This window comes from Rhincodon typus, chromosome 32 (assembly GCF_021869965.1).
Source record: "Rhincodon typus isolate 14 chromosome 32, sRhiTyp1.1, whole genome shotgun sequence".
NCBI lineage: Eukaryota > Metazoa > Chordata > Chondrichthyes > Orectolobiformes > Rhincodontidae > Rhincodon > Rhincodon typus.
The window spans coordinates 37,198,090-37,223,489 of record NC_063363.1 but is presented as its reverse complement, the minus strand read 5'-3'; the positions used below and the strand labels follow the sequence as shown (position 1 = coordinate 37,223,489).

Here is a 25,400-nt window from a genome sequence, read left to right as displayed (position 1 = left end):
ATACCCCCGTCAGCCTCCTCTGCTCTAAGGAAAACAAGTCCCAGCCTATCCAGTCTCTCCTCATAACTGAAACTTTTGCCATCCCAGTCAACATCCTGCAACTTCTCCTGTGCAATCACATCCTTCTGATAGTGTGAGGCAACTAGGACTGCACACAGTATTCCACCGATGACCTAACTAATGTTTTATAAAGTTGTTACAAGAGTTCCTTGCTCCTAAATTCTATTCCCCAGCAAATAAAGGCAAGGATTCTGTATATATTCTTCACCATCCTGTATTCCTGTGCTGCCACCTTCAGGGATCTATGGGCTTATACACTAAGGTCCCTTTGCCCTTTGTTCCTCAGTACTCTAGGGACCTATCATTCATTGTGTAAATCCTTCCCTTTTTAGGCCTCTCAAAATACCTCATCTCACACTTATAAGGATTAAATTTCATCAGTCAATGCTTTGTCCAGTTTACTAGCTGGTTAATAGCAGATTGCAACCTGAGACCATTCTCCTCATTATCAACAACACCACCAATTTTCATGTCATCTTCAAACTTGCCATCTTCAAATTATACCTGCTATGTTCACATCCAAGTCATTAATGTACATGATAACTAGCAAGCGTCCAGCACCGATCTCGGTGTTAGACCACTGGTCACAGGCTTCCAATCACAGAACAGCCTTCCACTATCACCCTATTTGTAAGCCAATTTAGGGTCCAGTTTGCCAACTCACCTTGGATCCCATTGGCTTGCACTTTTTGGACCAGACCAGACTTACATGTGGGATGTTATCTAAGGCCTTACTGAAATCCATGTAAACAACATCAATTGCACGACCTTCATCAATATATTTTGTCACCTTTTCAAAAAACTCAAATACGTTAGTCAGATAGGATCTCCCTCCAACAAATCTGTGCTGACTATCCCTGATCAATCCCATCTTTCCAAGCGTTAATCAATTCTGTTCCTGAGAATTTTTTCCAATGACTTCCCTACAACTGACATCAAACTAACAGTTCTATAATTACTTGTCGATCCCTGCTGCCCTTTCAGAACAAAGGAGCTGCATTAGCTATCCTCCAGTCATCTGGCATTTTGCCTGTGGCCAGCGAAGAGTCATAGAATCATAGAGTCATGCAGCATGGAAACAGACCCTTCAGTCCAACTTGTCCTTACTGACCAGACATTCAAGTCTGACCTAGTCCCATTTTTCAGCATTTGGCCATATCCTGCCAAAATCTTACTATCCACATACCTATCCAGGTGCCTTTTAAATGTTAAATTTTACCTGCCTCTGCTACATCCTCTGGCAGCTCGTTCTATATATGCCCCACGCTTTGCATGAAAAAGTTACGCCTCTGGTCCTCTTTAAATCTTTCTTCACTTACTTTAAACCTATGCCCTTTAGTTTTGAACAACCTCACATGAGAAAAAAGACCTTGGCTATTCACCCTATCTGGGCCCCTCATCATTTTCTAGACTGCTATAAGGTCACCCCTCAGCCTCCAACGCTCTAGGGAGAAAAGCCCCAGCCTTTTCATCCTCTCCCTATAACTCAAAGCCTCCAGTCCTGGCAACACCATTGTAAATCTTTTCAACAATGTTGTAAATCTTCCTGTCAAGTTTAACAACATCCTTCCTATAGAAGGGTAATCAGAATTGTACACAATATTCTAAAAGTGGCTTCTCCAATGACCTGCACAGCTACAACATAACATCCCAACTCCCTATACTCAATGTTCTGATCAATGAAGGCAAGCGTGTCAAATACCTTTTTCACCACCCTATCTAGCTGTGACTCCACTTTCAGGGAACTATGCACCTGCACTCCAAGGTCTTTTTGTTCACAACTCTTCCAGGGCCTTACCAGTAATTGTGTAAGTCCTGCCCTGGTTTGTCTAACCAAAATGGAACACCTTCTATTTATCTAAATTAAACTCTATCTGCAACTCCGCAGCACATTGGCCCATCTGATCAAAGTTCTGTTGTACTCTGAAATATTCTTCTTCACTGTCCACTACACCACCTATTTTGGTTAATCTGCAAACCTACTAAGCATGCCTCCTATATTCATATCCAAATCATTTATATAATGACAAAAAGCAGTATTAAATATAAGTAAATTAAATTGAAAGAACTATTAAATATCTCCTCCAGGGGCCCAGCAACCTCCTCCCTTGCCTCCAAGTGCAACTTAGGATATATCTCATCCAGCCCTGGGGATTTATACACCTTTATTGCTGCTGGAACATCCAATACCTCCTCTTTGTTAATCTTAACATGTTGTGGAAACTCGCCATCCCAAATGAAATTCCCAGTGGCAATGTTTTTCACCTCTGTGAATGTCCAAACACTTCCTATACAGTTTGCTTTTTTGGTCTCTAATAGGCTCTGCTCTTTCACTGGTAATCCTCTTTCTCTTAATATACTTATATGAAGCCTTGGGATTCTTCTTGATTCTATATGCCAAAGTATTGGTGGTTTGTGGAGTTTGTGGAGTGGTTTCAGTGGAGTTCCATCAACAAGTACATTGAACTAGACCCAATATACAAACCATTGAAAACAGAATTGGAAGTGATGCCAACCATCCCAGCAAACCGAGGCATATAAATAACAAGCAGGACCGAACACCAACGCTTCACCGGAGGCGTATTGACAATGTTACCTAGCAGGGTGACGAAACGTCTGGAATCAAACACACCAGCTCGGTGAGCAAGTCTACAACCTCATCCACAAATTGAGCTACAAATCTTCTCAAAACCTTTAAATATGTTTCCTTCTTTCTGAATAAAATTCTCACTATCCCTTGACATACAGCGTTCCCTTGCCCTTTGATGAACATTCTAGCCCTGAATTCACACTCTACTACTGAAATAACTGCACAGAGGCCAGTATCCTGTCACCAAGTCACCCTTTATTTACATGTGCACAGTACAGGGATTCTGACCAGCTGGATCAGAGTCAGTCCCTACAGAGAGGATACTCTTTGAATCTTGTTTATGTCTGTCAGTGAGGGGTCCCTGATTGGACAAGGTTAACAATCCCAAACAAGATCTCATACTCAATGAAATGCACCTATCCAAATGCGTTCCAATCACCACAACTACGTTTGAAAGATTCCCACTTTCCAAATGCAGATTTACCTGCAAGTAGCTGTGTTTGCCAGATTCTATCTAATGATATTGAAATTGGCCTTCCCCCAGTTTAGATACTTCTGCACTATCCTTATCCCTTTCCATAATTACTTTGCAACTTAAAAGTCTATGGTCTCTAAGCCCAAAATGCTTACCCACTGAAACTTCAATCACTTGATCGACTTCATTCCCTGGGATTAGGACTAACCTTGCCCCACCTCTCGTGGGTCTATCTGAACATGGACATGAAAAGATCTCCTTGGTGCACTTTAAAAATTCCATCTCATCCAATCCTTTCACGCTAAGGCAAGCCTAGTTAAGTTAGCAAATTTGAAAACCCATACAATTATAACCCTATTTCTCTAATATCTTAGAGTAATTTGCCCACATATCTGGTCGTCTATCTTGCTTTGACAGTTGGGAGACCTGAAGTATTATCAGAACAAACTGAATGCCTCTTTTCATTAGAGATAACAAGGCGTAGAGCTGGATGAACACAGCAGGCCAAGCAGCATCAGAGGAGCAGGAAAGCTGACGTTTTGGGCCTAGACCCTTCTTTCATTACTAGCTCTAAATGATGGCCTCATTTGAAGAGCTTTCTAGGACATCATTACTGCAGTGATGGTTTCCTTTATCAATAACACCACGACCCACCTCTCCTACATCCCCACATCGCCCTTGAAACTTCTATACCCTGCAATGTTGAGCTGCCAGTCCTGTCCTTCTTTCTTCTATGTCTCAGTAATTGCAACAATATCATATTCCCACATGTTAATCCACGTACTAAATTCATCCACCTTACCAGTCAAGCTCTTTTAGTTAATATAGATAAAACTTAGCTTTCTGGGCATGTACCTTATGCTGCCCATGTGTTGTCTGCCAACTGGATTGTACTAACATTCCCTTTGGATCTGACTGTATCTTGATCCTGACTTTACATCTACTCTGTGCTCATCCCCTTGCTAAATAAGATTAAAACCTCCCCACCAGCATGAGCAAACCTCCCAGCAAGGATAGAATATCCTTTATTGCCACATGTACACATGTACGGGGTACAAGAGTACAGTGAAAAATTTAACAATGTCACTGCACTGGCCCATTTCAGTTCTGGGGCAATCTATCCAACTTGTAGAGGTCCCACCCACCCCAGAAACTGCCCCACTGATCCAAAAATCTAAAGTCCTCCCTCCTACACTGTCCTTAGGCCATTCATCCATTTGATTTCATCTACCTGTTTTTATACTCAATAGCACCTGGCACTGGAAGTCATCGCAGAGATTACAATTTTAGTAGTCTTCCTCTTGAATCTATTAATGATAAGACCATAAGACATAGGAGCAGAATTAAGCCATTTTGCTCATTGAGTCTCCTCCACCATCCAATCATGGCTGAAATATTTCTTAACCCCATTCTCCTGCCTTGTCCACGTAACCCTTCATCCCCTTTCAATCAAGAACTGTCTCTGTCATAAATGCACTCAATGACTTGACCTCAATAATGCAGTTCCACAGATTAACTATCCTCTGGCTGAAGAAATTGCACCTCATCTCAGTTCTAAGGGGTCATCTTTTTACTCTGAGGCTGTTCCTTTGGGCCCTGGTCTCTCCTACTACTGAAGATATTTTCTCCACATCCACTCCATCTAGCCTTTTCAGTATTCTGTTCAATTCAATGAGATTCCCCCTCATCCACCTAAACTGCAATAAGTACAGACCCAGGATCCACAGCTGCTTCTCTAAGACAAGCCCTTCATTCCTGGGATCATTCTTGTCAACCTCCTGTGGACGGTCCTCCAATGCCAGAACATCTTTCCTTGGACAGCAAAATTGCTCGCAACATTCCAAATGCAATCTGACCATAGTTTTATGCATCCCCAGCATTATATTTCTGCTCTTCTTTCAAGCCCTCCTGAAATGAATGCTAACATTCCTAACTGCCAACTGAATCTACATATCAACTTTAAGAGAATCCTGAACCAGGAATCTCAAGTCCCTTTGTACTTCAGATTCTTGAAGACTTTGCGAATTAGAAAATAATCTACACCTCTACTCTTCGCACCAAAGTGCATAATCTCACACTTTCCCACTTTGTATTCTATTTGCCACTTCTTCGCCCACCCTCCAAGCCTGTATAAATCCTTCTTCAGCCACCCTGCTCCCTCAGCACTACCTACCCCTCCACCTCCCTTTGTGTCATCTATAAGCTTGGCAACAATGCCCCCAATTCCTTCTTCCAGATCATTAATGTATAATATGAATAGTTGTGGTCCCAACACTGATCCTTGTAGCACTCCATTAATGACTGGGTGCCATCCTGAAAAAAAGCCCTTTATCTCTACACTATGCCTTCTTCCAGTCAGCCAATCATCTATCCATGCCAGTACTTTGCCCCTAAATCTATAGGTCCTTATTTAGCAGCTTTCGATTTGCCACCATGTCAAAGACCTTCAAAAAAGTTGAAATAGATCACATCCACAGGCTCTCCTTTGACTAACTTGCTCATTACGTCCTCAGAGAATTCTAACAGATTTGTCAGACGTGACCTCCTCTTGACGAAACTGTGCTGACCCAACTATTTTTTACCATGAACCTGCAAGTACTCTACAAGCTCATCCTTAATAATGGACTCTAAAATCTTACTAATGACTGAAGTGAGGCTAATTGGTCTACAGTTTCCAGTCTTCTGCCTTCCTCCCTTCAGTGATTCCAGAAATATCACCACAAATGCCTCCACAATCTCCTCAGCTGTATCCTTCAGAACTGTAGGGTGTAGTCCATCTGGTCTGGGTGATGTACCCACCTTTAGAGCTTTCAGTTTCCCCAGCACCTTCTCCTTAGTGATGGCCAATACACTCACCTCTGGCCCCTCACTCTCTTGAAATTGTAGCGTGCTGGTGTATTCCACTGTGAAAACTGATGCAAAGTATCCATTCAGTTCCTCTGCCATTTCTTTACTCTTCATTACTACTTCTCCAGCCACATTTTCCAACAGTCCAATGTCCAAGGTAATAAGAAAGTTAGATATAAGAAAGCTAGTGGACATGATCTATTTGGATTTTCAGAAGTCCTTTGACAAGGTGCCACACAAGAGGCTGCTATATAAGGTAAGAGCTCCTCGAGTTAGGGGTAAAGCACAGGCATGGATAGCGGATTGGCTGACTAACAGAAGCCAGAGAGTGTGTGCAAAAGGGCTCTTTTCCAGGATGGCAGCCGATGCCTTAGTGGAGTTCCTTGGGGGTCAGTTATGGGACCACTATTCACGTTATCCATTAATAATCTGAACGAAGGAACTGACGACATTGTTGCTATTGTACAGGTTTGGACAGTGGGCAAAGAAGTGGCAGATGGAATGCAATGTACAAAAGTGTACGGTTATGCACTTTGGTTGGAAGACTAGAAGCATAGTCTAATTTCTAAATGTGGAAAGACTACAGAAATCTGAAGTACGAAGGGACTTGGAAATCCTAGTTCAGGATTCTCTTAAGGTTAACAAGCAGGTTCATTTGGCATTCAGGAAGGAAAGTGCAATGTTAGCATTCACTTCAAGAAGGCTAGAATACAAGAGCAGAGATGTACTCTTGTGGCTATGTGAGGCTCTGGTCAGTTCGCATTTGGAAAATTGTGAGTACTTTAGGGCTCCGTATCTAGGGATGGATCTGCTATTGTCCAACAAGAGCTCCAGGTCCCTGCCATGTCCAGGACAAATGTCAACAACCATACAGGGCAGCTCTGGATTGACAGCAACTGTTTGGGTGTATCATGATTTTTTAAAGATGCTGTGGGTGCAAGGGATTCTGGTGAATTCTGTAATAACTGTACAAAAATCCTCAAAACAACTTGGACTTCACCAAAATAATGAAAGATCAAGCTGTCTCTTTTCCACTCCTACTTACTTTAAGTGCCTGAGATGCAATCTAATGCAAGAGGCTTATCCACTCTAAGCAGCTCACCAGTACTACCCATCTTTAAATTTCATTCCATCCAATACTTCTTTCATCTTTGCTTTTAACAATATTTTGAAGGTTGCTAACCACAATGAGGATCTCAAACTTTACCAGTGGGAGGTTGTGTACCACCTACAACTCTACATCAAAGCAAGACTCCTTAGCATCTTCAACGGACGTTTCCACAAATTTAGGCTACCATCAGGACATGACAGCTCTGGTCTATGTTTAACCTCTGATATGTGTGAGATAATTGGCACTATCAGTGATCGAGATGACTATGTGTATGGGATGTACTCCTAACTGTAGAAGCTTGAGCTCTTGAGTTTTGCAACTCAGCGGTGTTGGAGACCATGTAGTCAACCACAAAGTTGAGAGTTATGTGGACAGTGCATTTAGAGAGGTGGGACTGGAGGAAGGAAGGGAATAATGACTGCCAGGAAACACAAGAGAAACAGACATGTAGTGCAGAGTCCCCTACAGACCCACTCACAAATTGGTTTTCTATTTTGGAAATTGATAAAGGTACTGATTGCTCTGCAGACAGAGGCGAGGATCTGTCACCCTGAGCAGCCTAACTGTACAGGAGGGGAGGAAGAAGAAAGGAGGACTGATAGTGATAGAGGAAGTACTTCTAAGGCTGTCAATGTAACTCCAGGATGGTATGTTGCCTCCATGGTGCCAGGATCAAGGTTGTCACAGGACGTCTGCTGACGGGAGTGGGGTGTTGGACAAATAGATGTAGAGTTCCCTGAATGATGTTAGACCAGGCCAGATCCCCTAAAATATATATCAAAAAGATAGCTTTGACCCTAACATTTCTTTTAATTAGGTGCTATATTCCAGATGTGTTTCAGTTGGTCCACTACAAAGCTTTAAGCAAAACATACTTTATTCTTACAACACAGTTAAAATACAAACTGAAAAAGAAGAATTTCATTACTTTGACTATTAAAACACTTAGTAAATAATATATTATTTAACTACTAATCAACAGCGTCTTCCAATAAAGCAGCATCCCATAAACATACCCTTGGCAAAGGTAAATTTATCAGAACTGATTTTGTTCGTATGATATCTCCCCTCCAGCAGAAAGGTGTACTTAAAAGAACAAACTAGATGCAGAGACAGAGCTTAAGCTTTTTGCTGCAGGAGAGAGAGAGATCTGTATCCATTAGCTCCAACATCCAAGTCTAAACCCCAACTAAAAGCAAAACTAAAACCCGGGATCTGTATGAGCCTGACTCCATCCACTCATACTTCATTTGTCTCATTCAGAAAAATTCAGGGAGCTCAAAGCTGTTTCCCCACTGCTTCCAAAGCAGACGTTCCAGCGCCACTGTGGCAAAACTTCTCTGCAAGAGAAACAGCAAAGAACAAATCTCTGTTAAAGACACAATACTGTCACAACTTAACATAATGAGAAATAAATGTGCCTATGACAGGTCTAAAGCAGAAAAAAAAATGAGGTGAAAAAGCTTGCTTTTTGTGCGTATGAGTTAGTCCCAAAACCGCAGGCAGAGGTTTCAGAACTTACAGAAACAACTTAGATAAATTTACATTGAGTTTAAGAGAATTAAGCAAAATAATTTTGATAGACAGATAAGGGCACAAAAGGTTGAGTATACACGAGGCTTTCAGGAAAACTATCATTTTCAAAGAATTTAAACATTCTTACCTTCTGTAATCAGAACTCATGTAGAAGACCAAGGGTAGCAATGTCAAGACAAGCAGCTGTAATGACAAGGGACAAAGAAAACTGCAGATGCTGGAATCCAAGGTAGATAAGCAGAGGCTGGAAGAACACAGCAAGCCAGGCAGCATCTGCAGGAAAGGAGCAGTCAGCGTTTCAGGTGTTACTCTTCTTCAGGACTGAAGGGTAATACCCTAAACATTGACTGCTCCTTTCCTCCAGATGCTTGCTGAGTTCTTCCAGTCTCCTGTTTGTCTATCAGCTATAATAACAGAAGATTATGAAATGGTACTTCAATGTTTTTTTCTGTTATTGTCCAGACATTTGGGAAAAATGAGAAGTGGAGAATGAGGGAAAGGCACATAGCCAGGGTAGAGAATGGACAGAAAGGAATGCCCAAATAATTCCTCCTCAAGCTAAGAAGGAATGCTGAGACTGGAGGTAAAGTTCAGAACCTAAAATATTTCTATTACAATAAGTTGGACCGTGTGCAATCAGTGTGGGGAGGTGATGGCCTAGTGGTATTATTGCTGGACTATTAATCCAGAGACCCAGATAATATTCTGGGGACCCAGGTTCGAATCCCACCATGGCAGATGGTGGAATTTGAATTCGATAAAATATCTGGAATTAAGAATCTAATGATGACTGTGAACCCATTGTCGATTGTTGGAAAAACCCATCTGGTTCACTAATGTCCTTTATGGAAGGAAACTGCCATCTTTACCTGGTCTGGTCTACATGTGACCCCAAAACCACAGCAATGTGGTTGACTCTGAACTGCCCTCTGGGCAATTAGGCATGAGCAATAAATGCTGCCTGGCCAGTGATGCCCGAGGAAGAAGGACATGGCTGATGTTGAAGTCAGGGATGAGTGTGTGAATACTCTACAGAATGTCAATATATTAAAGGAGGAAGTTTTGGGTATCCTCAGTTGCATTAAAGAAGACAAGTCCCCAGGGCCAGATGTCCCAGGTTAATGCGATAGGCAAGGGAAGAAATAGCTGGGGCATTAGCAGATAGCTTCACATCGTCCTTGGCCACAGGCGAGGTTCCAGAGGACTGGAGAGTAGCCAATATTATTCCCTTGTTTAAGAAAGGAAGCAGGGATAATCCAAGAAATTATAGGCTGGTCAGTCTGACATCCATGATGGGGAAGCTCTTAGAGAAGATACTGAGGGAGAGGACATATGCACATTGGGAAGAAACTGGACTAATTATCAACATGCAGCATGATTTTGTATGGAGAAGATCATGTCTCACCAACCCGATCGAATTTTTTGAAGAGGTGACAAAAATAATTGATGAGAGAAGAGCTGTGGATGCAGTTTATATGGACGTTAGTAAGGCATTTGATAAAGTCCCATATGGCAGATTGGTACAAAAATAAAAATCAGATGGGATTCATGGTGGGCTGGATAGATGGATACAAAACTGGCTTGGTCATAGAAGACAGGGTAGCAGTGGAAGCGTGTTTTTCAGAATAGAGACTGCTAACTATTGGTGTTCCACAGGGATCAGTCTTAGGTGCTTGTTGTTTGTAGTGTATATAAATGATCTGGAGGAAAATGTAGGTGGTCTGATCAGCAAATTTGCAGATGACACAAAAATTGGTGGATTTGCTGATAGCGCTGATGATTGTGAAAGGATGCAACAAGATATAGATAAATTGGCGACTTGGGCACAGAAATGGCAGAAGGAGTTTAATCCAGACAAATGCAAGGTGATGCATTTTGGAGGATCAAATTTACGTGTGAGTTATATTGGCAGAACCCTTAGGAACATTAACATACAGACAGACCTGGGTGTCCACAGTTCCCTCAAAGTGGCAACACAGGTGGCCAAAGTGATTAAGAAGGCATATGCCATGCTTGCCTTCATCATCTGGGACATGGAATACAAGAGTTGGCAAACCATGTTGCAGCAGCTATATAAAATCCTTGTTAGGCCGCATTTGGAGTATTGTGTGCAGTTTTGATCACCACGTTACCAGAAGGATATGAAAGCTTTGGAAAGAATGAAAAGAAGTTTCACCAGGATGTTGCCTGGTCTCAAGGGCATTGGCTATGAGGAAAGGATAAAAAGACTAGGATTGTTTTCACTGGAAAGACAGCGGCTGAGAGGAAACTGATAGAGGTCTACAAAATTATGAGAGGTATAGGTAGGGTGGATAGTCAGAGGTTTTTTTTCCCAGGGTTGAAGTTTCAATTACAAATGGGCAGAGGTTCAAGGTGAGAGGGCAAAAGTCTAAGGAAGATGTGCGAAGAAATCTTTTCACGCAGAGAGTGGTAGCAGTCTGGAATGCGCTGCCAGAGGAGGCAGTGGAAGCAGGCACATTGGTGACATTTAAGAAGCATCTGAATAGTTACATAAATGGGAAGGGAATAGAGGGATATGGACCAAATAAGGGCAGAAGGTTTGTTTTTTAGTTGATTCAGGACATGATGATCAGCACAGGCTTGGAGGGTCAATGGGCCTGTTTCTGTGCCTTATTTCTCTTTTTTTTTTGTTTTTTTTTGTACTTGGGTGAAAGAACATTGAAAGACAATATAAGATTAGCAGGATAATTCTAAAAGTGGTGCAGGGGCAGAGGAACTCGGATGTATACATTCACAGATCATTGAAAGTGAAAGGACAGATAGCGAGAAGTTAATGAAGCATACAGTGTTCTCAGTTTTATTAATAGGAACATTGAATACAAAAGCAAAAAGATGACATTGGACTTTGTAAACTTCAGGTGGAGTCTTGGGTTCTGGGTGCCATATTGTAAGAAAGATGTGAATAGATTACAAACAGTGCAGAAGTAACTTATAAGAATTGTTCCAGGAATGAGAAAACTTCAGTTATGAGGATAGATTGAAGTAGTTGCAGAGGATAAGCCTGAGAGGAGTTTTGGTAGACGTTCCCAAAATCATGAGTAGGTATGGATAGAGTATATAGGGAAAAGCTGTTCCTACTTGTAAAAGGAATAAGAATGAGAGACCATGGATTTAAAATGATATGCAAATGGAGCAAGAGTGATATGATTTATAAAAAACTTTTAATGTCCAAGGGTATGGGGTAAATGCAGGAGATTGGCAAGAGGTAATGACGCTCCTTTGAGGAGCCAGTGCAGGCATGATAGTTTGAATGGTTTCCTCCATTACCACACAGTGATTCTGTCGTAGATGCCATGTTTGGGGTTGGGACTTCCAGACTTGGACCTTTGCTGCCATTGATTGATTGATTGATTGTTTGATTTAATGTCACGTGTACCGAAGGACAATGAAAAGCATTGTTTACAAGCAGTACAGGCAGATAACCGTAAGCAAAGATGTATAGATCAAAACGATTTAGAGAGAAGTACAGGCTACATTGGAAAGGGCAAGCGCTCGGCGAGATCAACGTTAGCAAAATCAATCATTATTTGAGGCTAGAGAGGCCATTCATCAGCCTACTAACAGCCAGTAAGAAGCTGTTCCTGAACCTGCTCATGCGTGTGTTCAGGCTTCTGTATCTTCTGCCTTACGGAAGAGGTTGTAGAAGATCATTACAGGGATGCAATGGGTCATTGATGATGTTGGCAGCTTTTCTGTAGCAGCGAGCCACACAAATGGGGTCCATGGATAGACGGTTGGCTTCCGTGATGGTATGGGCTATACACAAAACCTTCTGTACTTTCTTACGGTCCTGGGCAGAGCAGTTGCCATACCAGGTTATTATGCACCCGGACAGTATGCTTTCAATGGTGCATCTGAAGAGGTTGGTGAGGGTCCTTATGGCCATGCCAAATTTCCTGAGCCGCCTAAGAAAGAAGCGGCGTTGTTGTGCCTTCTTGATTGTCGCATCTACGTGGGCAGTCCAGGACAGGTCGTCAGTTATCGTCACTCCGAGGAACTTGGCACCCTCTTAATCCCAGTTCCATTGATGTAGATGGGGGGCATGTTCTCCTCCTTTCTTTCTGAAGTCAATGATCAGCTCTTTAGTTTTTCTGGTGGTAAGAAGGAGATTGTTTTCATTGCACCATGTCACCAAGCCCTCTAGTTCCACTCTTGTATCCACTCGTCATTGTTAGATATCCTTCCTACTATGGTGGTGTCGTCAACGAACCTGTAAATTGCGTTCGTTTGGAATTTGGCAACACAGTCATGGGTGTACAAGGAGTATAGTAGGGGGCTATTGGCACATCCCCGGCGAGGGGGGCTCCAGTGTTGAGTGTTATTGTGGAGAAGGTGCAGTTACCTATCCTCACTGATTACTGCCTATGGGTCAGAAAGCTGAGGATCCATTTGCAGAGGGCGGAGCCGAGACCAAAGTCACACAGTTTTGAGATCAGTCTGGAGGTGATAATGGTATTGAATGCAGAGCTGTAGTCAATGAGCAGGAGTCTGACATCCAGATGTTCCTGGGATGAGCGCAGGGCTAGGGATATGGCATCTATTGTGGACCTTCTACATTGATAGTCAAATTGTAAGGCATGAAGGCAGACTGGGAGACGAGTTGATGTGGGCCATGACCAGCCTTTCGAAGCACTTCATGGTTATTGAGATCAGATCCACTGTGCGGTAGCCATTATGGCACCTTGCATGTGCTTTCTTAGGTACAGGGATGATGGTGCTCTTCTTGAAGCAGGTGGGGATTTCAGTTGCAGGAGAAAGAGGTTGAAGGTGTCGGTGAATACCTCCACCAGTTGTTCTGCACAGGATCTGAGTGTTCGGCCTGGGACACCATCTGGGCCTATCGCTTTCCTTGGGTTGACTCCCAGGAAGTCTGATCTGATGTCTGCAGCAGTGACGGAGGGAACATGTGTGCCTGGGACTGTTGGGGCAGGCATGACCATGTTGCTGGCATTCTGCTCAAGTCGAGCATAGAAAGCTTTGAGCACGTCAGTGAGGGATGTGTCCTTGTCTGCTATCTTGCTGTGTTTCATTTGTATCCCATAATGTTGTTTTGACCTTGCCATAGGCAGCAGGAGGCTGCTTGGTGTGTTTGGGTCTCTAGCTTGGTCCATTACTGCCTCTTGGCATCCCTGATGGCTATACGGAGATCATATCTGGATTTCTTGTATTGGTCTGGGTCATCCAACTTGAATGCTACATGTCTGGTCTTTAGAAGGGAGTGGATTTCTTGGTTCATCCAAGATTTACGATTGGACAACAGTCAGATTGACTTCTTTGGCACACAGTCTACTATGCATTTGGTAACAAAGTCCGTGACAGTGGTGGCGTATTTGTCCAGATTGGCAACTGAGTACTTGAACACGGACCAGTCCGCTGATTCTAAGCAGTCCTGGAGATGTTGAAAGGATGGAGAAGATTCTTCCTTCTTGGACAAATACATTTCCAAATCTAAGTCCCAAACATTTTCAAAACATTTTTGTAATGAACAAATACAAAGAATGCTGGAGAAACCGAACAGATCTGTCAGTATCTGTGAAGAGAGAAATAGAATTAACATTTCAAGTCTGATATGACACTTTTTCAGAACAGTATTCTCTGTGTTTGTTTTAGGCTTCCAGCAAAACCAGGATTTTAAAGGAACACAAAGTATAATTATATAGTGTCTCTTTTGATTTCCATGGAGTATGCAAGGACAAACTTTGAGAGAATGGACTGTGTAGATCTTCAGCATATTAATATTAGAGCTCGGAGGTATTGGAAATTTTGGTTGGTTTAAAAGTGGACAAGATCCCAGGTGCAGATGAGTTGTATCCCATGCTGTTGTGAGAGATGAGGGAGGAAATAACAGCACCCTGACCCAAATTTTTAAAGCATCTTTGACCACAGGACAAGTGGCAGATGACTGGAAGGGTAAAGATAAACCAGAGAGTTATAGACCAGTGAGCTTTACAAAAGTAGCAGGGAGTCCATTAGCAAAAATAGTAAAGGAGAAAATTAATTTCCACATACAAAAGCAAGGTTTGATCAATGATAGTAAGCATAGGAAGTAATGCCTAACAAATCTCATTGAATTTTTTTTTGAGGAAGTGACCACTGTGTCAATGAAAGTAAAGCAATTTATGTAGTTTATATGGATTTTAGCAAGGCCTTTGACAATTTCCCACATGGGAAGCTGATGAAGACGATAAAAGCCCCTGAGATCCAAGATACTTTGGCAAGTTAAATATGACATTGGCTTCATGGCAGAAAACAGAGAGTGGCGGTAGAAGGCTGCTTGTGGTGATTGGAGACTGGCGTGCAGTGTCATTGTTTGTGATATTCATAGATGAGAACGTGAGAACGATGATAACTAAATTTGGGGTTGACAGTGAGGAGCAAAGTGTTAGGCTACAGGAAAATGTAAATGGATTTGTCAGGTGGTAAGATCAGTGGAACATGAAATTTAATCCTGATAAATGTGAGGTAATCAACTTTTGAAGAGATAAGAAGGCAAAAGAGTATTCAATGAATGGCAGAACACTAGAAAGTCCAGAGGAGCAGAAGGATCTTGGGGTGCTTTACACAGATTCCTGAAGGATGAATAGGGTGGATAAGAAGACATGCAGGACGCTTGCCTTTATCAGTGAAGGCCTCGATTTATATCAGAGGTGGCAATGTTGGAGCTGTACAGTACTTTGGTTAGGCCACAGATGGAGTACTGTAACCAGTTCTGATGACTACATTGTAGGAAGGATGTGATTGCACTGGAGCGGGTGAAAAAGAGATTTGCCTAGGATGGAGCATTTCAGGTGTTCAGATGGATAAGCTTGGAGCAGAGCAGGTCAACAAGATACATGATTGATGTGTATAAAATTACAAGGAGCATGGATTTGATGGATAGAATGCAATTGCTGCCCTTAGTTGAAAGTTCAAGAATCATGGCATCATAGAATCCCTACAGTGCAGATAAAGGCCATGCTGCCCATCAAGGCTGCACTGACCCTCCAAAGATCTAACCATGCACACCTACTCCCTCACCTTATCCTTGTAAATCCACATTTACCATGGCTAATCCACCTAGCCTGCATATTTTTTTCACACAGAGAGTGGGAATGCACTGCCAGCAGTGATAGTGGAGTCAGATACTTTAGAGGCTTTTAAGCGACTCTTAGATAGGCACATGGAGGATAGTAAAATGTAGGGTATGCAGGGTAGATTGATCTTAGTAGGATAATAGGTCTGCACAACATCGTGGACTGAAGGGCCTGTACTGTGCTGTACTGTTCTATGTTTTATGTTCTATCCCTGACATCCAAGTTAGCATAGCCAATCCACCTAACTTGCAAATTTTCAGATTGTGGGAGGAAAAAGAGGGGCATACTTTAAAAATGAAAGCCAGGGTGTTTAGAAAGGATTAGATGAAAGACTTTTTTGCCCAGAAGGTGATAGGGATCAGGAATAAAATGTCCGGAGGGTCATTGAAGCGAGAAACCTCACAAACTTAAAATGATACTTGGATGAATACTTTAAGTGTCAAACTGTTCAAGGCTATGGGCATAGAGCCGGGAGAAGGAGCTATTGTCGGTAGTAGTGCATTTTTTGGATTCAATGAACTGAACAGCCTCTTCCGTGCAATATGATGTTGTGATTCTATAACTAAAGCTCCCTTACTTTTATATTCAACTGCTTTTTAAAGCCAAGAATCTCCTTTCCTTTTTGAATAGTCCGATCAAATTGCCCATTATTATTCAATGATTAATGAGCATACACACCCAAGTCATTTTGTTCCGGCACCCAGGATGCCATGGGATAAACCGTGGTTCATTGGAGAGTATAGGTGGACAGTATTATCAAGTGGCACTTCATTATCAACAACCTGTTCATTTATAAAAACTGAAAGAACTGCAGATGCTATAAATCAGGAACAAAAACGAAGTTTTGGGTCCGGTGACCCTTCCTAAGAACTGAGGAAGTCTCACCGGACCCAAAACATTAACTCTGTTGTTTCCTTAACAGATGCTGCCAGACCTGTTGAGCTTTTTCAGCAACTTTACCTGTTCATTTATGTTGTTTGAATTCTGCCAGTACCATTTGGCACCTGATTCCTTACCTAATCTTGGATAAAAGGGCTGAACTCAAAGGGTGAGGTGAGAGTAACTGCACTTGACATATTGGCATAATTTGTTTGAGTGTGGCATAAATCTTAGGGTCCAAATTGGAGCAAATGGAATCAGAGATGGGGGGAATGTGGTTGGAATCATATCTAATAGATAGGAAGAAAGTCAGAGGTCACTTGCGGAATCACTGCAGGACTTCCATAGTGTCATGTTCTGGGTTCAACTGTCTTCAATTGCTTCATCAATGACATTGCCTCCACCATCAGATCAAAACAGGAGATGTCTGCTGATAAAGTGTTCATTTCCATTCACAATATTGCAGAGAGATTAAATAATTTATTCCTGCATCCCTGGACAACATCCATGCTTTGGCTAAGTAACATTTGCACCCAACAAGTGTCAGGCCTGACCACCTCAAATAAAAGAGAATCTAAGCAACTCCCTTGATATTCAACGGGATTACAATCATTGAATCCGCCACAATCGACATTCTAAGGGGATTACCATTGACCAGAAACTGAAATGGACCAGTCATATAAATACTATGGCTACAACAGCAGGTCAGAGACGGGGTATTCTGCAGCAAGTACCTCAATTCCTGATTCTCCAAATCCTGTCTAACATCTACGAGGCACAAATTAGGAGTGTGATGGATGACTGTCACTTGCCTCATTGAATTCAGCTCCAACAATTCTCAAGAAACTCAACACTATACAGGCCAAGAGGCTTCCTGCAGTGCCACAACGATGCCACCCGAAGGTTGCAGGAACAGCAACTCATATTCCGCTTGGGAACCCTGCAGCCCAATGGTATCAATGTGGATTTCACAAGTTTCAAAATCTCCCCTCCCCCCACCGCATCCCAAAACCAGTCCAACTCGTCCCTGCCTCCCTAACCTGTTCTTCCTCCCACCTATCCCCTCCTCCCACCTCAAGCCGCACCTCCATCTCCTACCGACTAACCTCATCCTGCCCCCTTGACCTGTCCGTCCTCCCTGGACTGACCTATCCCCTTCCTAACTCCCTACCTACACTCACCTTTCCTGGCTCCATCCCCGCCTCTTCGACCTGTTTGTTTCCTCTCCACCTATCCTCTCCTCTATCCGCCTCCCACTCTCTCCCTATTTATTTCAAAACCCCCTTCCCCTCCCCCTTTTCTGATGAAGGGTCTAGGCCCGAAACGTCAGCCTCTCTGCTCCTATGATGCTGCTTGGCCTGCTGTGTTCATCCAGCCCTGCACCTTGTTGTCACTATACAGGACAACTTTATTTGTACTTAGTCCACTGTCTTGAAAAATCACTCCTCCACCACCAATGCACAGTGGCACGAGCAAAATGCGCTGCAGCAACTCCTTCAACAGCATCTTCCAATCCTGCGGCCCCTAGTGATTTAAAAGCTAAAAGAACTGCAGATGCTGTAAATTAGATGCAAGAACAGAAATTGTTGGAAAAGCTCAGCAGGTCTGGCAGTGTCTGCGGAGAGAAATCAGACTTAATGTTTCAGTTCGAGGGATCCTTCCTCAGAACCTCTAGAGATTTGTTGTGTTTTTGGATTTAACTCCATATTTCATCTCCCAAAGTAGCACTTCTTGAGTCCTTTAAAATTTCTGCAAGAACCCTTTGTTTACAGCACAATCTATTCCATCTGCATTCAGTTAGAGCTTCAGCTCCCTCCGCTAAATCACATGATTCTGACATCATTAGTACATCATAAACATCAAGGGAACGTGGAAATAAAATCACCTTCAAGCTCCTTGCAAGTAACTCTTGAATACTATCATTTATTTTATCTTGGCTCTCCTCACTCTGCCTATAAAAACCTCTATGACTTAAAATTATATCTCCATATTTCAATTGCCTGTGCACATCCTTCTGAAGTATATTCCCATCCTCCTCACCGTTTCCTATACTTTCCAGTTTTGTGTCATGCAAACACTTAGAAATTATACCTTATGAACACTGTTCAGGTCACAAATATATATCAAAATGAGCAATGGTTGTAACAATGATCACTTCACTGCACACTTCTATCCAGGCTGAAAAGCAAGCATTAATTTCAAATCTTGAAAGGCCTCATTCTGAACCACTAATCTTGTTTTTTTTTGCCACAGTTGCTGTTTGACCTGCAGAGAATTTCCTGCATTTTCTGTCATTTTTTCAAATTTTCAGCATTTGCAATATTTTGCTTTTGGATTCATCTCAAATCTCCACTTTGTGTCCCTAGTTAATTTTGTATTATGCAATTTTGTATTTTGCTAACAAAGGTTACATCTCTTCTATCTGTTTATATCTACATCTCAAGATCAACTTCTTTTGAAATTTTATTAACCACATTATTCTTAATAATGCTCTTCACTTCATTAAAAAACTAGATTAAGTTAATCAAAATCATGATCTGCATTGGCTGAATGGCCTCCTCTGAGCATGATGACTTGACAAATCTGTGCTGCTTTTGATTTATTAAACATATTTTATCAAATCGCAATAAATTTTATCCCAGATCAAATGTGACTTCCAGTACTTTTCTTTTAAACAGATCCTGTCAAGCAAGCCTACAGGAGGAGAGCAACCCCCCTGGACTAAAAGGTACAATTTATCACATGTGGGCTGATTCACATGGCTGAAATTTTCCGTTTTGGAGGGTAAGCCTAGGGACAGGTATGTCAGGTGCTGACTAAATTGCTGTTCTCATTGTTGGGGAAACTTGCACATTATTCAGTTGGTTAAGACTTGACTGGTAAGCTTCAATGAGCTTCTTGGTAAATCACAAACCTTGCCAATGGTGTCTTGGCTCACCGGAAACTGCTGCCCAGTCAACGAATGAGAGATTCTGTGGCTTAAAGATTCTTGATCCATGCCTACTCTTCAAGGGATCAAATGGCAAGAAGTTAAGCCTTTTCATTCTGATTCTTACAAGGCGAGGGTCATAAGGAGATGAGCTATATAATATAAAGTCATAGCTAATCATTCACTCCTTTTAAAAACAAAGAACTGTGAATACTGGAGATCTGAAAGAAAACAGAAGTTGCTGGAGAAACTCAGCAGGTCTAGCAGCCACTGCGGAGTCAAAATAGAGTCAAAATTTTTGATCCAGTGATCTTCCTTCAGAACTCCCTCCTTCTCTCTGGGCAACAGACTATTTGTGACCTTGGTAATGTGCTTCTAGTTCAAATCATTATATCTGCAACACAGTAACTACCTCCCTCCAAGGGGGCATGTAAGATCATTTATCGATTGTGTAATACAGCTCAGAGCATTTTTTTTAATGGTTGCAGTAATTTATCAGAGATGAGTTTCTGACCACAATCTGAACCACCTCCTAAACTGCATATTTCTATCTCCATAACATCATCCTATTCTGTTCTTGCATCCAAATGTCAACTGAAGAAACCCCCTTTATTACCTCTAAACTTGACTTCAATCCTAAATGCAAGTTTATTAAAACACTAAATAAAAACCAAAAGAACTGTGGATGTTGTAAATCATAAACAAAAACAAAGTTGCTGGAAAATTTCAACAGGTCTGGCAGCATCTGTGAAGAAAAAAATAGAGTTAACATTTCGGGTCCAGTGACCCTTCCTCAGAACAGTGTTAATTAAAACACTGCTGTCCTTGGTGTAGCTCACACCAAGTCTAGTTCACACAGCAGCACTATGCTCAATAATGCACATTGGTTCCCTTTCTGGAAGCCTCATTCTATACATGCAGCACCCTCTGTGTGAAAAACTTAGCACTCAGGTCTTTTCCCTCTCACTTTAAGCTAATGCCCTCTAATTTTGGACTCCAATACCGTTTTTAACTTCAGTTGCACAGGTTCTTTGCTCTAGAATTCCCTTCCCAAACTCTCTACGTTTCTATCTCTCCACCCTTCCATCTCTCCACTTTTCTATCTCTCCAACTCTCCACCTCTCCATCTCTCTGCTCTCCCTTATGATGCTGTTTAAGACTCTTTGAACTTTTGGTTATCTATCCTGGTATCTCTTTTATATTGCTTGTGCAAAACTTAGATGAATAACATTCTTTGAAAAGCACTCACAAAATATTAACATGTAAAAATGAAAACTGTTACTGTCTAAACAAAAAAAACTGCGGATGCTGGAAATCAGAAATAAAAACAGAAATTGCTTGAAAAACTCAGCAGGTCTAAAGCATCTGTAGAGAGGAAGCAGAAGTAATGTTTCCGGTGCAGTTACCCTTGAAGGTTAAGAATGATCTGAAGAAGGGTCACTGGATGCAGAATATTAATTCTGCTTTCTCTCCACAGATGCTTCAGACCTGCTGAGTTTTTCCAGCAATTTATGTTTTTGATTTTGAAAGCTGTTATTGTGCTTTTGAAGGCTGTTATTGACTGTTGTTGGAAGTCTGTCTCTGGTTTTCCTTCAGGGCTGAGTGCTAAGAACAGTTTTGAGGATGACCTGAGTCTGGGAGCTGAGGGTAAGTGGTATTTTCTTTTTCCTGAAGATATTACTGTATCAAAAGATCAGGACTCACAAAACTTTTAGTAGTTATTGTTAAATGTACTAACCTCAGCACTTCTTTGGTTTTAAGTCAATTCAATTCCATGCTCACAAACACTATAACTTCTGACATCCATCATTCCTTGAAAACATTGAAAAGTTGTTATCTCTGGAAAGTTGTTGCTTTGTTACTTCTGCTCCTTTACCTGAAATTTCCTAATTTACTTCATTCAATCGCCTCCTTAAACATATTTTTTGTGAAGCTTCAGACTGTTCCTACCACTGCAGTTACAATTGCTCAACAAACATTTCTCAAAACTGCCATTTATCACACCTAGGCAATTATTTATTATCCCATATCCATGCCTTTTTACATATTGCAACAATCTCATATCCCAGGTTCGTAAATATTCCAATAATATAAAGATGCTTCAATTGGGAAGATCCTGCTTTTCATAACATTGGGTTTCATTCAAATCAACAATTCTTAGCATTTCCAAGGAATGCAGAAACACATTCAAACATGGCGAATGCATATCATTATATTGGTCTTTACGTATTATTTCCAGTTCTATAAGTTTTTCACAGCAGTTCAAAGTCAAGACAAATAATTGAACTGGACACATGTCTGCCCAGTTGTGTCTCTGAGTCTGCTGGCTTCTGCTATCTCTTGATTAGTACACTGAAAAAATCACTCATTATGAATATGTCAGATTTTCAGAGTTTGCTTAGGTCCAGTTTCATTGGAAGTTCAGGTGGCAAGGTCTGTCCGAATTTTGAAAAAATGTAAATTACAAATGGCTTTTATGCAGGACCTTCCTAATAGTTTCAAATACTGGCTTATTTTAAGTTGAAACTTTCTGGTTGAAGAATTGACTGCGGGACTCAGCCCCTAAGTGACTAATGTTCCAATTCCTCAGAATCACTTCTCTTGTATCAATGAACATTAGCACCATGTCCCATTTTAAATAAAATTAGTACCAAACTCAAACACTGTATCTACTGAAAAAAAGCCAAAAGAACTGTGGATGCTGGAAATCAGAAACAAAAACAGAAATTGCTGGAAAAGCTCAGCAGGTCAGAGAACATCTGTCAAGAGAAATCAAAGTTAATATTTTGGGTCCAGTGACCCTTCCTCAGAACTGCAAGTAGCTAGGAAAGGTTGATTTTTATGCAGTGTGTGGGGGCAGAGGGGTGCAAGAGTGGTAAGCAGGAAATGATAGGTGGAGATAGAGCCCTAAGACAGTGAAGAACAATTGGACAGACAAAGAGTGGATAATGGTCAGCCTGGGAGAATGAATAGCTGTTAATGGAGACTATTAAAGGCTAACAATGGGTTGAATGTAATAGCAGACCATGTGGTAACAAGGCCTGTTGTGTGGGGCTTGGAGTAACGAAACGGAGAAAATGCCTCAAGCGCTAAAACTGTTGAATATGATATTGAGATAACAAGGTGTAGAGCTGGATGAACACAGTAGGCCAAGCAGCATCAGAGGAGCAGGAAGGCTGATGTTTTGGGCCTAGACCCTTGTGTAGAGCTGGAGGAGCACAGCAGACATTTCAGATCAGAACTTTCCTGTTCCTCTGATGCTGCCTGGCCTGCTGTGTTCCTCCAGCTCCACACTGTGGTGTCTCTGACTCCAGCGTTTCCAGTTCTTACTACCTCCAAACTCAATATTGTGTCCAGAAGGCTATAGAGTTCTCAAGCAGGAAAAAATCTAGTCTAGGTACAGGCTATTAGACTAGACGGGATTGAGGTTCATAAGGAGGAGGTGTTAGTAATTCTGGAAAATGTGAAAATAGATAAGTCCCCTGGGCCGGATGGGATTTATCCTAGGATTCTCTGGGAAGCTAGGGAGGAGATTGCAGAGCCTTTGGCTTTGATCTTTATGTCGTCATTGTCTACAGGAATAGTGCCAGAAGACTGGAGGATAGCAAATGTTGTCCCCTTGTTCAAGAAGGGGAGTAGAGACAACCCTGGTAATTATAGACCAGTGAGCCTTACTTCGATTGTGGGTAAAGTGTTGGAAAGGATTATAAGAGATAGGATTTATAATCATCTAGAAAGGAATAGTTTGATTAGGGATAGTCAACACGGCTTTGTGAAGGGTAGGTCATGCCTCACAAACCTTATTGAGTTCTTTGAGAAGGTGACCAAACAGGTGGATGACGGTAAAGCGATTGATGTGGTGTATATGAATTTCAGTAAAGTGTTTGATAAGGTTCCCCACGGTAGGCTATTGCAGAAAATATGGAGGCATGGGATTGAGGGTGATTTAGCGGTTTGGCTCAGAAATTGGCTAGCTGTAAGAAGACAGAGGGTGATGGTTGATGGGAAATGTTCATCCTGGAGTTCAGTTACTAGCAGTGTACCGCAAGGATCTGTTTTGGGGTCACTGCTGTTTGGCATTTTTATAAATGACCTGGATGAGGGCGTAGAAGGATGGGTTAGTAAATTTGCAGATGACACTAAAGTCGGTGGAGTTTTGGATAGTGCGGAAGGATGTTGCAGGTTACAGAGGGACATAGATAAGCTGCAGAGCTGGGCTGAGAGGTGGCAAATGGAGTTTAATGCGGAAAATGTGAGGTGATTCACTTTGGAGAGAGTAACAGGAATACAGAGTACTGGGTTAATGGTAAGATTCTTGGTAGTGTGGATGAGCAGAGAGATCTCGGTGTCCATGTGCATAGATCACTGAAAGTTGCCACCCAGGTTGATAGGGTTGTTAAGAAGGTGTACCATGTGTTAGGTTTTATTGGTAGAGGGATTGAGTTTCGGAGCCATGAGGTCATGTTGCAGCTGTACAAAACTCTGGTGCGGCTGCACTTGGAGTATTGCGTACAGTTTTGGTCGCCGCGTTATAGGAAGGATGTAGAAGCATTAGAAAGGGTGCAGAGGAGATTTGCCAGGATGTTGCCTGGTATGGAGGGAAGGTCTTATGAGGAAAGGCTGAGGGACTTGAGGCTGTTTTCATTAGAGAGAAGAAGGTTAAGAGGTGACTTAATAGAGACATACAAGATGATCAGAGGATTAGATAGGGTGGACAGTGAGAGCCCTTTTCCTCGGATGGTGATGGCTAGCATGAGGGGACATAGCTTTAAATTGAGGGGTGATAGATTTAGGACAGATGTCAGAGGTAGGTTCTTTACTCAGAGAATAGTAAGGGCGTGGAATGCCCTGCCTGCAACAGTAATAGACTTGCCAACTTTAAAGGCATTTAAATGGTCATTGGATAAACATATGGATGATAATGGAATAGTGTAGGTTAGATGGGTTTCAGATTGGTTTCACAGGTCAGCGCAACATCGAGGGCCGAAGGGCCTGTACTGTGCTGTAATGTTGTATGTTCTATGTTCTATGTTTGTCCTCAGCATGCCTCAGTCCTCCAGTGAATCACAGCACAAACTGGAGGAGCAACATTTCATCTCCAGATTAGGCACTTCACAGCCTTCTGGACTTAATATTGAGTTCAACACCTTCAAATTGTGAACCAACTCCTACTTCTTCCCTTTCTTTTAGCTTGTTGCATTCAGTTATCATTACCTCTCTGCCCTTCCCTCATTCCAGTGGGACTGTCTGTCCTTTCAAGTCTGGCAGGAGACACACCATTGTTCTGCCATTCTCACATTCTGATCACTTAATCTGAACTATCAACATCTTTTCTCCACCAGAACCCTACACCCATTACCTCCACAACCCTCCCCACAAGGATAAATGCTGTCCCCTCCACACTTCACTTCAGCTCTGATGAAGAGTCAAACAGACTCGAAACATTACGTTTGTTCTCTCTCCATGGATACCATCTGACCCGCTGTGATCTCCAGCATTTGTTGTTTTCAGTAGATAACAAGGTGTAGAGCTGGAAATACACAGCAGGCCAAGCAGCATCAGAGGAGCAGGAAAGCTGATGTTTCGGGCCTCGACTTTCTTCAGAAAATCTTCAGGATGCTGCTTGGCCTGCTGTGTTCATCCAGCTCTACACCTGTTATCTCAGACTCTCCAGCATCTGCAGCTCCTACTATCTCTGTTGTTTTCAGTACTTTACCAGCACCTGCTGTAATTTGCACCTTCATTCAATAATTTCATTATTTTACAATGAACTGTAGATTCACAAGATTTGGATCTTAGTCACGTTTAGTAACACATTCTTCAGCTTTAACTATTTTCCCTCGGTAGGTGGTCATTGAGGATCGGTGGGACAGTGGGTG

The 25,400-nt window shown here is 42.0% G+C and overlaps 1 protein-coding gene across 1 annotated transcript in view; it reads left to right on the top strand.

Annotated features, from left to right (window-relative positions):
- LOC109919718 (protein TESPA1-like) overlaps positions 1-25,400 on the top strand; it is a 74,348-nt gene that overhangs the window by 20,183 nt on the left and 28,765 nt on the right. Inside the window, exons 4-5 of the mRNA XM_020519746.2 lie at positions 19,271-19,320; positions 21,118-21,168. Coding sequence (XP_020375335.1) covers positions 19,271-19,320; positions 21,118-21,168 — 101 coding nt within the window. The remainder of the gene's footprint in view (positions 1-19,270; positions 19,321-21,117; positions 21,169-25,400) is intronic.